Consider the following 17,080-nt stretch of genomic DNA (forward strand, 5'->3'; position numbering starts at 1 on the left):
AAGGGCTCAAATCGGGAGATCGGGCTGGCCAATCCAAATAGCTCCTAATTGAGATGAGGCGTCTTGGAAAGTGTTCCCTCAATTGAAGTCAGTTCAGGAAGTTCCTGCACAATTGCCATCTTGTATGGATGGAAATGAGGATTATCATGAAGAATTCGTCTCACAGAACGATCGGAAAGTCTAAGAGCAGACGCATGCATGTATGCGCACAGAACGTTGTGGTGATCGCAACATTGAAACTCTCACTGCCTCAATGTTCTCAGGTGACCTAATGGGCCGAGGGAATTCAGTTATTCGATTCGTCGCACTTGCAGTTTGTCTGAACGTAGTGACCCCCACGTAAGAAATGATTTTCGGTCCGGGACGGTAGCCAAAGGGGCTAAATTAAAGTCATTTCGAAATGCGCGCTGGGTTGTGATCACAGAACATCCGCTCAAAAAAAGTCTCAACGGCAAATGCACGCTTCTCATTGTTCCAATGCATAATGGCGAATGAACATGTCGGGAAGAAAACTTTATGATCTGACCTCTCTTAAGGAAGTTTTGCTGCCGCACCCGGTACAATGTATTCAATATGATCGGGAGATAACAATAGGCAGAGCTCAAAACTGTATCTATCCCTAATTTCGACAAATAAAAGTTTCTAAAAAACAAGGTCATGATTTCACTTTTCTAAAATACGAGTACAATTTTCACTCAAAAACAACAAACTAAAAATTTCAAATTTTGGTGGTTGAAAACTAGCCTAAATAAAAACAAAAATATTCTACTCGAAACACCATTAATGAGGTAACAAACGAAAATAGTTGCTCAAAATTTTTTACCATACTAAATAAATGGTTGTGAGAAGTTCTAGTTGTTTTTGACACATTCTTCCTATGGGTTCATCTTAAGTGGAAAGTCGTAATAATTTTACTTCCTGAAACTGTATACCAACTTACAGTACGGTACTACAAGTATCTCTTACATACATGTTTTAGAAATTTTTATTACATTAATCTGTTGATTGTCAGTTCAAAGAAAAGTTTATATTATAAGTGATATAAGTTGCAATATTTTGATTAGCAATAACTATAAGTGATACACACGCTAACAATGTAGCTGATAAAGGTTTATGTTCACCAAGAGTAGGTATTGTACCCGAATTATTGGTACATTTACTACTGAACTATAGTTTTAATTGGACATTCCGTACAATTTTGGGCATGAGCCTATCATGCCTTTTATCAAGTATAGCAATAGCACATTGTGAAATTAATGCATAATTACTAGAAAATAATAATAATAATGATGATGATATGGCACTCAGTCTGTTTCATAGAGAATATTAATTTATGTTGTAATAAATATGAAAATCCCTTTATTCCTTTGATATTGAAGCCTGTCAAACAATGGGCCATATGAATAAAGTTGAGCATTTGCTTATACTCCTAAAATATGGAGCATTTGCTTCATTTTCTATGAATAAACGTAAGCAAAACCTTTTGCTCATGCTCATCAAAAAATAGTTTGAGCATTTGCTCAAGAGTAAAAGCTTATACTCAAAATTGTATGAATAAAATAGAGAGAGCATTTGCTCAACGTTTGAAGCAAATGCTTCAAAAAAGGTGAGTCTAGTCTAGAGCAGCTATCACCTTTTGCTCATAGAATATGGCTCAAGTAATTCGTATGAGGAAGAGGAAACTATACCAGATACGATCACAACCAATAGTTGAGAGCTATAAAACTCTTTTCAAATTCAACCATTATATTATATATCACCATTATTCCTACAAAAGAATAAATACAAAAGATAGCTACCTGATATAAAGATAACCATCACAAAATAGGAAATAGGCATTTAAGAAAATAAGAGTGTAGATGATTATAAGAAGGCTATTAATATTATAAGAATATGCTGCAGATTATTATAGAATTTTTCATGCTATTATTTTAAAATTCTAAACTCAACTAACCTAAAACTCAATTGATAAATAGAAAACAGAGCAGACGACGCAAACACAAGCGGTGCCCCCTACTTGCATATTTAGCGCTTCCGTGAGGCATATTTAGCGCTTCCGTGAGCTATAAAAACAAAGTAAAGCTACAGAAGCGAATCAGCTGATGAAAAATCTTTAAAAAACGTGAGCATTTACTCCAGAGTTCAGGAGCATAAGAGTATAAGGTAAAGCTTATTCATATAAAAATGAGCAAATGCTTTTGCTTCTACCTTTTGCTCATGAGCAAAATCTTATGATCCATGCTCTTGCTCATGAGCATTTGCTCTGGTTTTATTCATATGGGCCATTGTCAACAGCACTGAAGGGTAGAAAATAGAGCACTTTATTACGCTTTTCATTTTGTTTACAATCTTCTCAGATAAGTAATTTTTATTGCAGGAAGGTCTACTCGATCCTTATGTGCCAGTTAGCTGTGACATTGGCATTTGGAACAGTATTTTTTGCTCATGCACCAACTCGTAATTATGTCGCCCAAAATCCAGCTATTATGTAAGTATTACTATTCAATATATTGATGATATATTATTGCCTATAACAAAAATGTTTTCTCCCCAGTTATTAACCAATTTTTGCATAGTTGATGAAACTTATAGGAGTGTAGGATAAATTAATACTGTTTCAAGTACAGTTTTGGTAACTTATGTGTTGACTCGCCCTTCACTATGTTGTACTCATAAACTACATAAATGATTTAAGTACAAATCCTAGTGAGGTCCACCTTATAATGGCTGTATTTTATTAACACCAATGTTCCTTTCTTTGTCTATCAATCGACAAAGCAGATGGCACTATTCATTCTAGCTCCTCAACTCAGGGAGATCGGTTTCAACAGTGTAGGAATATAAGAAAATTTATTATTTAATCATTGAAAAATCATTTTATTGACGAATAAAGTATAATTGACTAGCCGTCAGGCTCGCTTCGCTCGCCATATCCGTCTAGCCAGGGGGCTCCACCCCCTGGACCCCCGGCTGGATCGTCCAAAAATAAGGTCAGTGGGCTCGCTTCGCTCGCCTGCATTTTTCATTTGAGCATGCTTCATTCCATCAGAAAATCAATGTACTGACAAAACGCAGAAAAGCTGTGAATAATGTTGGAAAAAACGCTGATTTTGGGCGTATCTTTGAAGAAATATTAAAGTCACCTCATCACAAAATTTTTAGACCCTAGCTGAAACTCTGTACCAAATTTGAACATTTTCTGTCTATTACTTGATCTAAGATCTGAGAAAACGACAAAAAACGCTAATTTTGGGCTATCTTTGGCGTTATTTCAAATTCCTTCTAACACAACATTATTACACCCTAACTTAGCTTCTGTACTAAATTTGAACAATTTCTGTTCATTTGTTCTCGATAAATCTGAGAAAAAGCAAAAAAAAAAAAAAACGCTGGAAAAAAGCAGATTTTTGGCATATCTTTGGAAATTTTTCCAAATCCGTTCTTAGTGCGTCTCTAAGGGGCCAACTGAACATACCTACCAAATTTGAACGTTTTTGGTCTGGTAGATTTCTATATATAGATTCGGTAGATTCTGCGAGTGAGTGAGTCAGTCAGTCAGTGAGTGCCATTTCGCTTTTATATATATATAGATTATTTTAAACATGAATGAACAGTTAACATTACATCAGTCATAACGGTATCAGCTATTCTCTATAGAAGACAGTGGCAAGTAGTTTTTCATTACCATTATAACCTCTATAGGACATTTCTTAGGACAGGAAACAATTTTTCCAATTCCAAACTTGAATATACAACATAGTATGATACATATGGAAATGATAACTATAATAAACTTTCTCCTTTAATTATACTTAGCCCAGTCAATAGTTCTATTGTGACTAGTTGTTGTGAGCACAGTATTTAGATGAAATTATGTTATTTATATACCGTGGTTGTGAGAACACAGAATTGAAAATGTGCGGAACTTAAATCTACATTAATCTATAGTGCCATTCCCAATTCCATTTTCTCTCAATTGACTGTCCCCATGTGCAGCGTGCTTAAGGGTCTGATTTATGACTTGAAAAGTGCTGCAGTTTAAATTTTAATGGTTTGGTTACAAGAAAAGATGAGTGAGTTTGTGAAGTAGATGTCAGGTTGAACGCCCTGACCGCTAGTGCACATTGAGAGAGAACAGAGTGCATGCGCAGTATGCTCTTCCCTTGCGCCTCTACAATGTTAACCTTTTTCTCATGACTGAACAACCTTATATATTATATGTTATACCTTATATGTTATAATATGTGCAGGTGGCTGGCAATGATAATGATGTTTGTAACACTTTTGGTCCTGTCCTGCTGCCATGAGCTGAGACGCACCGCACCCACCAATTACATCTTCCTCTCCCTCTTCACTGTTGCCGAGTCATTCCTTGTCGGCTGCATTGTTTCACTTCATAAATTGGATTCCGTAAGTTCTTATGTCTACTTTCCCACATTCATTATAGTTCAGTTCCAGTGCACACAGTGCATCGTTTCTTCATAACATAGCCCATCAACATTTTTATTCATTCAACTTCCAAAGTTGAACACCCATTTGGCGAAGAAATATAAAATTCTAGTTTATCAGTTTGTCACAAAGTAAAATTGTGACAGAAAAATATTGCTAAATAATCATTAATATTATTGAAAGACGCTCGGCTATCAGCAAGCTAGCTGACCGCAGAGATAAGGAGGGTACCGATGGCACACCATCTTCCGCGCATTGAGAGGATTCTTACCGCCTCTGGCGGCGAAGCAACTCTATCCCCTCTACTTTGGGAGAGTATATAAACGCCGGACGAGCCCCAGACCACAGCATTCCACTCCCAACCTTCATGCTCCTTGTACAGCGGCCTGTTGGCTGCCGTACGTCCCTGTCCCCCTCACCTGGTACAGCAGCCTGTTGGCTGCCATCCATCCCTGTCCTCCTCTCCTGATACAGCGGCCCATTGGCTGCCGTACGTCCCTCTCCTCTCATCCTCCCAGGGCACAGCAGCCCATTGGCTGCCATCCCTTTCCACCTATCCTCCAGGGCACAGCGGCCTGTTGGCTGCCGTCCCTATCCTTCCATCCACTCGGGGGACAGTGGCACATTGGCTGCCATCCCTATCCTTCCATCCTCCCAGACCACAGCATTACGCTCCCAACCTTCCTGCTCCTTGTACAGCGGCCCTGTCCTCCTCTCATGGTACAGCAGCCCGTTGGCTGCCGTACGTCCCTGTCCTCCTCTCCTGGTACAGCGGCCGTTGGCTGCCGTCCGTCCCTGTCCTCCTCTCCTGATACAGCAGCCCGTTAGTAGAATAAAAAGGGGGATTTAAGATCGAAATCAGCTGTTTTCTTCCCCCTCCCCTCCCCCCAAGGTCGTCCCCACCAGCTCCCCGGCCTAGGCAGGGTCGGTGGGGTCACATGACAGTTGGTTAGTGACGTCATCAGCTGTTCAGTGACGTCACTTGTCCTCAAAATTTCCCTCCAAAATTTCCCTCCTTTTTTCCTAACCTCACAAAGACAACATAACCTCTCTGAATTTCCCTCCTTTTTCCTAACCTCAAAGACAACATAACCTCTAAATCTTTTTTCTCGCCATGGGAATTTTCCCTCCATTTTTTTGTTTTTTCTATCCACAGATTTAGACAACCTCTTTTTTTCCCGCCAGGGGTGCACGCGCACGTGCAAGAGTATTGATTTCACACTGTTTGTGTTGTAATATGAAATAATACAGTAAGTGAAGATGGGAAAAGAAGAGAAGAGAGAGAGGCAAATAAAATAATATATATTTTGGTTAACACACACACACACACACACACACACACACACACAAAGTACATTTATATATTCAATAGGTATTACATAAAATCAATTACATATTCATGGTCAATTTCAACATTGATTTTTTGATATAGCCATGCAAAGCATGGACAATCTGCAATGAACATCTATAGTTAATATATCCCCCCACCTCAGTCCAAGTTTGGTTTCAGCACCAACACTATTCTGCTGTGTTGTAGATGCAAGAGATTCTTGTATACATAGACGTATTTCCTCTAATAATGTAAGTAAATAATGTTCTTCACAATAGACATGTGAAATTGAGCTACTACATTTCTTTAACAGTCCATCAAGGTTTGGTGGACTAAAATCAGAAGCATACTCACACGAAATATCAATAATTCGAACATAATCGTGAATTAAACCATCTAATTGTTTGTATAGGAGAGTCATTATGTCAAACCCATAAACATAGATTTCTATTCCATTTTCATGCCTTTTGGTTGGATTGAACAACCACCCTTCAATTGCATCAACAATAACTTCTTTAAAACTACTGTAGGGTAGTAATTGCTGTTGTCCCATTAGACCACACTCCCCCCACCTCAGTCCATGTTTGGTTTCTAAACCATTATTTTGATTGATTGTACTTGTTGACAAACAGGTATTTGGATACAGTTGTTCAAAAAAATATTGACTAGTCACTACACTTTGACATCCGCCATCTTCACTTGACTCTAGAATTACAAGTTCTTTTGCAACTAGTTCTCCATTATTGTCTTTAAATCCTTGAATGTCCATTATATAGACACTACTACAATTATTAAGAGAACTTCTAGATGCTGTATGTGCAGGTTCAATTGGAATTGCAGGTGATGATGGTGAAGAAGATGTTGTGTCGTTCATTAAATTTGGTGAGGATGAATTTTCCATTGTGCTTTGTGCAGTCACTTTTTTAATTAGTTTTTCCAACATTATAATCTGTAGAGAACAAGAAAAAACACTGTTATGAACCATAATATTATTGCATCACTCTTTTTGTTAGTATAAAACAAACACAACTAAACAATTTTCATACATTACAACAATGAAAGTCATTGTATTAACAACAAAATTGTTCACCCTAATCCTGCTACATAATGTTCTATTATGTGTAACTAGACTAGCAGATCAATACTATACTGATGAATTCCTTCAATTACAAACCATTGGTGGACTCGATGAATCCAATAAGTTTTTCTTTCGTCAATGTATTTTGGAAAAGATTTATCTACACAACAATCATCATCACCATCAGTTCCATCCATCAATTGGAAATGATAATAAAGATGTTGATGATAATGATGATAACAATATAACTACTATCCTAAATACTCTCAACACTTGGTATATGGCTGTTGCAGGGGGTTTCAATTTAGATTTATTTCTTTGTTCTCGAGTAAATTGTAAATATGACATGTGCACATGTCTACATGACTCATTTCCATTTATAGAATTCCTTGAAGCTGTTGTCAATAGTTCAGTTGTGAGTTGTGATTCATACTGTCACGAAGAGGTGTTGTTTAGCAATATCACAGAAGAAGAAGAAAAGACGACGAGGTGTACACCATATCTCCATCACACTCTACATCACCCTCAATAGCTTGCAGTAGTGCCAACCGGTTAACTTTCATCAGCTAACCAATCATCTTACGAAAAAATGTGCTGTTCGGATAGAGAAAAAAAGTCTAATTGTTTGAGTCAAAATTGTTGTCAATACACAAGTGGTACAAGGTGGATTGTAGAAGTTGTGTTTGATTTCAACAATACACATGTTAGAGAACCATTTGGTTCTGCAGAGAATTTCCTAGGCATAATGAGCAATACTTTCTTTCATGCCACCAGCATTCTTGCTTTCAACAATGGTCAAGGATTAGTTATCGATTTTCCCACAAGTAGAACGTATTGTGAAATGGTAGAAGCCATTGACCCTGAACTACATGCTTGGGTTATTATAAATATTTACTCGATATAGTCTTATAAATATAAAGGTAATACCTATTTGTAAACCATTTTCATTTTTTGTGTGTTATTGGTGAAAAGAAGTGGTGGTGTTTTTCATAATGGAGAATGAGAAGAAGAGAAAAAAAAAGATTGAAAATGAAAAAACTGTAATAGCCAAGGAACTACACAAACCAGCTTTGAAAAACTACCCTACAAGACAGGTGACATTAAAGGGGCTAAAAGATTTACTACAAGCCGACTTGGTTGAAATGATTCCCTACTCACGTCACAACAAAGGCTACAAATACATTTTAACAATAATAAATTGTCTGAGCAAGTTTGCACACGCAGTACCAATTAAAAATAAATCAGCCAATGAGATAGTCGATGCATTTATTCCTATACTCGATAGACATGGCAGCACACATAACCTTCAAACTGACAGTGGAAAAGAATTTATAAACTCAAAGTTTGCCAATCTAATGAAACGCTATAATATTAATCACTATACTAGCTATTCTGATAAGAAAGCCTCAATTATCGAAAGATTCAATAGGACATTAAAACAGTCAATGTGGACTATGTTTACCGAACGGGGATCTTATAAGTGGATAGACATAATTGATAGCTTAGTGACCAAATACAATGAAAAGGTGCATAGAACAATTGGTATGCGGCCCATCGAAGTAAATGAAAAACATGAGCAACTACTTTTGGACAAAATCACTGAAAATCGTCGTAAATTCCGTCAAAAACTGACAACAAAGGTGGTAGTGTCAAATTTCTATCCAGGATACTGGCAGAAAATCGAGCCCGGTGACAGAGTTCGTATAAGCAAGTATAAAATGATATTTGACAAGGGCTACCTTCCGAATTGGACAAACGAACTGTTTACAGTCACACGTGTTAGACCAACACTCCCTGTAACCTATGAATTGGAAGACTACCGTAAACAACCTATAAAAGGAGGATTCTATGCTGAGGAGCTGTTAAAAACTACTGTGCCCGAAGTTTTTGAAATCGATAAAGTTATAAAGAGACAGGGTAATAAGCTGTTAGTCAGTTGGAAAGGTTATGATAATAGTTATAATTCTTGGATCAATCGTTCTGATCTGATCTTATAATGATGATAAGAGGAGGAGGAAGAGGAGGAGGAAAAAGTAAAACAAGAGATATTGAACTTGTTGAAACTAAACAAAAGCTACCAGTTATCGATTTTGATTGTATTGTTAGTAGAAATTTGAAAAAACAGGTGGGGAGAAAAAGACAACTACGACACAGTTCTCTATTTCCGAATCATGTGAGATGCATTATATGTGGACCATCAGGCTGTGGTAAAACAAACGTTCTATTCAACATATTATTCAATCCAAATGGTATTCGTTTCTCAAATATCTACATATTTTCCAAAACAACATTTCAAGATAAATACAATTTTTTACGTGCCGTTATGAGTGGTCTTGCGCCGGAACTTAGTTACACAGAGTGTGACACAAGTGATGAAATTCCACCACCCCACGAACTGCCACCCAACTCTATAATTATATTTGACAATGTAATTTGTGAACAACAGGATGCTATACGACGTTACTTCACAGCAGGAAGACACAGCAATGTGGATTGTTTTCATTTGGCACAAACCTACAGCCGTATACCAAAACAATTGATACGAGACAATGCTAATTTTCTAATCGTGTTCCAACAGGACCAGTTGAATACAAAACACTTGTTCAGAGATCATGTGTGCAGTGGTGATATGTCACTGGACGAATTCCAAACCATGTGTGATAATGTATGGTCGTCATCCGTGCATGCGTTTCTAGTTATTGACTGTACATCTGACAAGGATAATGGACGCTACAGACGAGGATTTGATGCATTTTTAGTCAGTGCACAACCGAAATAACTTCAGTCTAGTGCTGGTTATTGCAATGGAGGGGGGTGGTGCACTTGGTGCTGGTAACAGCAACATAAGTAAGAAGACTAGGAAAAATATGGAAAAGAAGAAGAAAAAGAACAGTAAACTAAAGAATAACAACAAATTGACAACTACTACTGAGATAAGTAAGCTGAAACGTTATATAAAACAAAAACATAAAGCACTTACACAAGATTTATCTTCGAGCGACGAACAAAACACTAAACAAATGCAACCGCTCTTGGAACCACTCAAGGATATTACAAATCTTATTCTTAATCGTGGCGATGACAACACTTCATCAGCATCAATACATCATCAGCAATCACTATATCCTGAAACAAATTACTTTCATCAGCAACACTCTTCTACACCGTTATCTCAATCAAACCTTGGAAAACGGGAACACAGCTTATCATCTACTACTTCTCTTCTACCTTCGATTTTGGAGAAAAGTGACAGTGCAAAGGAGAGTGGAGACAATAACGAACAAGTGAAAAAGGAAGAGAATAGGAGCGTGTCAGCTGCAGTTTCTTCAATAAAGAGACGTTTGTTGCAAGACAATGATGATGTTGTTAATAAAACTAGGGAGGAGGAGGAGGATGGGGATGAAGAAGAGGAGGAGGAGGATGGGGATGAAGAAGAGGAGGAGGAGGATGATGATGAAGAGGAAGAGGAAACTACATTACCTGTATCACAAACGACACTATCCGAAAATACTATATTGGGCAGTTATATTTTGAGATATGGTTGAAAAAAGAAAGGAGATTGATCAACATTTTGGACCAAGAATCAAACCATTTAGTGGAAAATATTTTTTGGGTAGCAAAGTAATGACATTCGACAATGATGGTAGTGAAATAATTCTAAGTAATCCTAAAAGAGATGAACAAACTGGAGAATTTGGTGTACGCAAGTTTACAGTAACACAAGGCCTTTGCGAGCTGATTTTCATGAAAAATCCCTACATATTTCTAGTAACTGAAAAAGATAAACGCATTTACAGACGAATTCTTATTTGGACTAATGTTTATAGAAAAGGTTATCGTACCGATGGGAAAATTGCTAATTACAATCAAACAAAGTATAAGTCAATAATAAAAAAAATACTACAACTCGCCGATGAAGCTACTCCAAAGAAACCATCAACAACAGCTGATGATGATGACCTGCTGAAAAAACCATTATCACCAGCAGCTCGTACACCATTGTTGCAAAAGAAAGTACAAGGTCGAGGATTGAAAACTCTGTACAATATTGTTCCAAACAACAGTGACAATAATACATTCATCGACTACATTTACTGGAATAACCCTAATGAGTTGGTTGATAGGCTCCACCTGCTTGATGAATCACACGCAGTTGGCAATACTGGTCATCATCATCATCATCATCATAATGGTGGACCTGCTGTCTGTATGTGTGGAATGAGGTGTCATCATGACTATATCTGTTAGGGTGGGAGGAGAAGGAAAAGGAGGTGCTGCTGCGACGACTAGGGTAATATCTGTTAGTATAAGGTTGGGAGGAGGAGGAGGAGGTGGAAGGTTGGGAGGAGGAGGAGGCAGAGGAGGTGTTGCGTGGAACCACACGACTAGGGGGGTAATATCTGTTAGTATAAGGGTGGGAGGAGGATGAGGAGGCGGAAGGTTGGGAGGAGGAGGAGGAGGTGCTAGTTAGTGTATTGATGGAAAAGAAGGGGGTGCCAGTTAAGTTGAGTGGAACCACCTTTTGAACGGTAACAATATATTTTTTAGTATCTTCATTATAGTAACGATTTTTCCAACTTATTGCATTAAGATTGACCTGTACTCCCATTTCTTTTTTTTCTTCTTCCTTTTCAATTTTGTTTTCATTGACCTGTACTCCCATTTCTTTTTTTTCTTCTTCCTTTTCAATTTTGTTATCTTTATTCATTTTTCCTGATAAACAATGCATGTGAATCGTGAAGAACAACACACACACAACCAAAATGAAAGTGAATGAATGAAAGTAGTAGGTGAGTAGATGGAGGTAAAGAGTGTGTGAGAACATATTATTGGTTTAATTACATGAGATGATGATGATGATGATGAAGAGAATATGAAGGTGATGGAAAACTGCCTTCATCCAGGCAGGCTGCCGGCCACAATGGGGGGGGGTGGTGGGAGGGAGGGTAAAAGGAAAGGAAGGGGATTAGGCTAGGAATTGCGCTATTAAGGTGATTGCCTGATGCTGAACCAGCCATCAATCCACCTCTTGCAATACCTACATTTTCGTGAACTTAGCAAGCATAATTTGCATGCTAAGTGCATGCAGGGGAGTAGAAGACATAAAAAGTTGTCAACTATCCTACACATTGAACACACACTAGTGACATGATGTCGATGGTCTGGCTCGTCTTCATCGAGGTCATCATCGAGGTCATCGACATCATCATCAACTCGTGTGTTTTCTGTGTATAGCTGACTCCTTATTTGTACGTTTCTCCTTAAAAAGGACATAATTCTCCTCTCCTCAAAGCTGGTGTCTGGTGCTGAGGAAGTGGAGGTATGTGGTAGGTTAATGGGTGAGGAAGGCCATGAATCAACATTATGGAGTGTTGAGTCAAAGCTGGTGTTTGGTGCTGAGGAAGTGGAGGTATGTGGTAGGTTAATGGGGGAGGAGGAAGGTCGGGGGCTGGAAGTCGGGGATGATGGTCGGGAGCTGTACGGTGGGGGTGGGCCGTACGGTGGTGGAGGTGGAGAATGTGAATAGGGGGGAAGGTTGGTTGGCTGCTCCTCATTATTGTTCATGTCTGGAAAAAATGACATACACACACCTTCATCAAAATGCAACACAAAACCAGCAAAAAATCAATAAGAGTCTCTTTATTGTGTTGACAGAGAGAGAGAGACTGGGTCAATGAGACACTTACCAGCAAAAACAAAAAATCAATAAGATGACTTACTTTGTTAGGAGACGCAGAGAGAGTGACTGGTTGTCTCTGTCTGTGTGTTTACTGTAAGTGATCGCTCACACAAAAAGTAGCCTACTACTCGAGAGAAGAGACAATTGTGTGCACAAGTGACAAAGTGTTAACCCCTTTTATAAAATATTGCCTAAGATGAGGCAATAGTGTTAGTGGTGACAGGGGGGTGGCGGCAGCAGGCAACGATTGTCGTCACCACCGACAACAACCTATAATTTTTTTTTTCTGTTGTCGTGTAAAAACAATACCCCATAATTTGTCTGTGTGTGCGTGTGTACTGAATAATTGAGATGACTAGTGTCTACTAGCCTACCCTATCATTATCTCTCGACCCTCGCCATCCCACTTCAGTTGAGACTCTTACCTCCACCCGCACTTTCTCCTGTTTGTTAATCACATAAAACAGTTTCAATTTGACCGGAATGTTCTATTGCTGCCTGAAAACTCGAACGGAACACTTGTCTCTCTGTGACTTACCAGCCAGCAGCCTGTGTGCCATTGTTTGAGAGAAATTGTCGTGTATAAGCAACTACCATTGATCACACACACACACTTACAAGCCAGCCAGCAGTGTGTGCTATTATTTGATTGAGAGAGAGAGAAATTGTCGTCGTTGTTAACAAAAACTTCTTCTTCAAAGGTATGTTTCACAACTATTTGTAACATCTTCTTCTTCTTCTTCTTATCTCATTAGAAATTATTTCAAAGTAAAAAAACCTCTAGAGAGACACACACAAACATATTTTGTTTTTCTGTTTGCAGACGTTCTCCTCTAAGAGAGAAGACACATGGCAAACAGATTAAATATGGGTTTAAACGAGCTAAGATCACCACTTTCTTTACTAAATTTATCAAAAGAGGCCAGCATAAATGCTATTTTCTATGGAGCAGATTTGAGCAGCATACCAAAATCAATGCAAACTCAGATCTTAGAATATGGTGAAAATTGTGCCTCTAGCAGCAGCGGTAGACATAATGGTGCAATACTTTCTAAATTGTATGCCATATGTAAGAGACTAGATATTAAAGACCTCATGAGTATGATTGCTGCTGAACACTTGTCCTGTGCGGATGTAACAGCATTATATCTGCATAATCTTGACTTTGAAGAAGAAGAAGATGGTGCCGATTACATTTCGTTTGACAAGCAACAGCGTATAGATCTAACCAAAGATTACCATTTGCCATCATGTTTGGAGCACCAGGGATTCTGTCCCTTAAATACTCTAGTAACATACAAATGTCGTTGTCAGGATTTTTTCGATATTACATCGCATATGTTTAAATTTCAAAATAGGAGTAGATATATCGACCCATTTATTTTAAGAGAGATTAACCCGGAGAGATATCGTTCATTTGATAGAAACCCCGAAGAGTATACGTTTGATTTTATTATGAGAAACCTTATGTATTTTCACTACTCAAGGTAGTGGAGACACACTAACGTGAAAATACTAAAGTAAAAAAATATTATCATAGCATTTTTTTTTTCTAGTGTAAAAATTAAAAAAACATGACACCAAATGAACGATGGACCTGTGTCGAATTACGAAAAGATATGGAAAGTTTATGCAATTTAATTAGAGATATGAAAATAACCTACTCATCATACAGTTTAGCATTGAATAATGCTAGAAGGATTGCTAATAGTGGTTGGTATCTTCCATTCCGTTTGTTGCACATTGCACCATGTTCATACGAACATAGTCTTGCGATGGATGGTGAAATCTGGTATTGCAATTGCATCAAATTGACTTTCCGATTATACCACTTGAACTTATATTTCACTCAAAAATATACACTAAATTCACTGTCGTTTGTGAATTTTAATTGGTGGGCTGGTCTTTTTCCAAGAAGCACACCCACAACAACAAATGGAAGAATCTTAGGCGACAACTACAAAAATTTACTCGCAGACATAGGTAAAATCTATTGTTTGAAGGAAGAACAAGTACAAGATCAAACGTTATCATTGTGTAATAATCTATTTTGTACAGAATAAAATACCATGACTTTCACAGATGTCAGCAGAAGAATTAGTCAGAGCGATTTCAGCAGAAAACGCATCACATAAATTTACGAGCTTACAAGAACTGATACCAGATCAGAATTACCCCATGATCAGTGCTGCTCATTTGAAAACACAACATGGTGATAGAATTCTAGTGAAACTTGAAGTTGGTGGCCACAACAAGTCATACGTTTTACCAGAACGCTACTTCAATGAGAAAATGTTCAAATTTGACGAAAAAAAGAATAAAATCGACATGACTGGTTATTCAATGTCTGTTCAACCATATGGTAGAACATTTAATATTAAAGTAAACCAGAGTGAGTGTACATCATCAACACAATAGAAAAAAAACTAAACAGGTAATAATCTTTTTCATTGTTACTTTGTATGTAAATATTTGTTGCTGTATTATGTTTTTCTACCGTAGGTAATTTGTAGTAGTAACTACAAATATGGCACCTATTAAACGGAAAAGATTGGCGCAAACTGCAGAAGAAGAAGAAGAAGAACAGCAGGCTGTTAGTGGAGCGGGAAAGGACCAAACAGCACATAGATATAATCCATTTAGTTTATTAGAGAATGAATTTAGAGGGTGTTTGAAAACTTATTATTATAACAATTATGCACACAGTAAATCCGGTCACGAACCATTTAAAGACTACAATCCAATGTTTAATGGTTTACAAAATTATATTTACAATTTATTAGCACACGAGTTTCATACAAGCGGCGCATTAAAGTTTAATATTGTGGTGGAATCTACATACCAGAAAATAAATAAAGACAGTCAAGAAATTGTTGAGATAGCCGATGTGGCTTTTAAAACAATCAATTTTATTGTTACAACATTAGACAATTTAGAAAAACAGATTTGCGATTCATTTTTTAATTTACTTATAGAAGAGACAAATTATCAAGGAAAATCCAGTGGTTGGTCCTTACGAAATATTGACGGATTGATGCTGAGAATTAATAGATACAGACCATTGAAAGAACCAAATGGTTCTTCATATATTAAGCTTCCCAACAGTATAACATCTAAACATTGTATCATAAACCCACAGAATCAAACAGATTCTAAATGTTTTATGTATGCATTACTAGCGCGACACATTAAAGGTAGTTGTAAATTTCGTGTTGATAATCGTTATTTTCGTTTGTTAAACAACAGCAATCCAATATATAATTTCAACAACATTGATTTTCCAACCCCAATTAGTCAACTAGATAGATTCGAAAAGAATAACCCGACAGTTTCTGTTAATGTATACAGTATTGACGATAAAAATCTAATTTATCCGCGACGAATTAGCGAAACAATTAGACAAGACCATTTTGATTTGTTACTGCTTGTTGAAAAGGCGGACACCGATGATGATGAGGAAGAGGGCGGGGATGAGGGAACAACTGATGTAGCTACATGTAAAGTAGAAACCAAATCACACTATTGTTTAATTGTCGATTTTGAAAAACTTGTTAGGAATCAATTAACGAAACATAAAGAGAAAATATTAATCTGTCGTCGATGTTTCTCTTATTTTACCTGTAGTCGAGATGGAGAGAGACGAATGAAAGAACACAAAGAATTTTGTTCTCAGCAGAAAATAACCAGGGTTTCTATGCCAAAAATTCAAGAGGATGGTACACCGCCATTTTTAGAATTTAAAAACCCATTGAGAAAGTATAAACTACCCCTAACCTGTTATGCTGATTTCGAATGTCTTCTCGTTAAACCAACATCATCATCACCAGCAAACTCAGAGTCTGATGATAATGAGGATGGTGATGATGATGGAGAAATTGATAGCACTGCACAGAGGAGGTCAAAGGGAACAACAACAAAAATAAAGCACAACCATGTCGTCATGTCCTACTGTTTGTATTTCGTTAGGGATGAAACACAAATACCGGACAGTTCGCCACTAACACAGAAAATACCGTCACGTCCTATACTTTATAGAGGAGAAGATGCTGCCATACATTTTCTAACCACTTTAACCGAATATGCTACCCAGGTCATAGAGTCGTTAGATGAACATCATATTGGCATGTACCCATTAACAAGAGAACAGGAGCAAATGCATTCTGATGCAAAATTTTGCGACGCATGCGAAAAGCCTTTTGAAAACGATAAAATTTATGATCATTGTCATCTCACTGGTTACTACAGGACTGCTCTTTGCAATGCATGTAACTTACAAAGACAATGCCAAACATACATCACAGTATTTCTACACAATTCAGCATCTTATGACACCCACCTAATTGTCTCTGCACTCGGTTCCGTTTGTAGTAATAAATTTGAAAAATTACACGTAATTCCTCAGACAAGTGAAAAGTATATATCATTTACTATAGGATTGACCAATCGACTCCATCTCAGATTTCTTGATTCGTTCAAATTTCTACCCGATAGTTTGGATTTGTTAACCTCTAACCTTTTACAACCAGCTGGTCCTACACCATCT

General features: G+C 37.5%; 1 protein-coding gene across 3 annotated transcripts in view; it reads left to right on the forward strand.

The window, feature by feature from the left end:
* The window catches only part of LOC111056895 (protein lifeguard 1), a 60,499-nt gene that overhangs the window by 25,036 nt on the left and 18,383 nt on the right, over positions 1-17,080 (forward strand). For all 3 annotated transcript variants that reach the window (XM_022344304.2, XM_022344305.2, XM_039428297.1), the window contains 2 exons: positions 2,378-2,488; positions 4,251-4,410. In XM_022344304.2, coding sequence (XP_022199996.1) covers positions 2,378-2,488; positions 4,251-4,410 — 271 coding nt within the window. The remainder of the gene's footprint in view (positions 1-2,377; positions 2,489-4,250; positions 4,411-17,080) is intronic.

This window comes from Nilaparvata lugens, chromosome 5 (assembly GCF_014356525.2).
Source record: "Nilaparvata lugens isolate BPH chromosome 5, ASM1435652v1, whole genome shotgun sequence".
Classification (NCBI taxonomy): domain Eukaryota; kingdom Metazoa; phylum Arthropoda; class Insecta; order Hemiptera; family Delphacidae; genus Nilaparvata; species Nilaparvata lugens.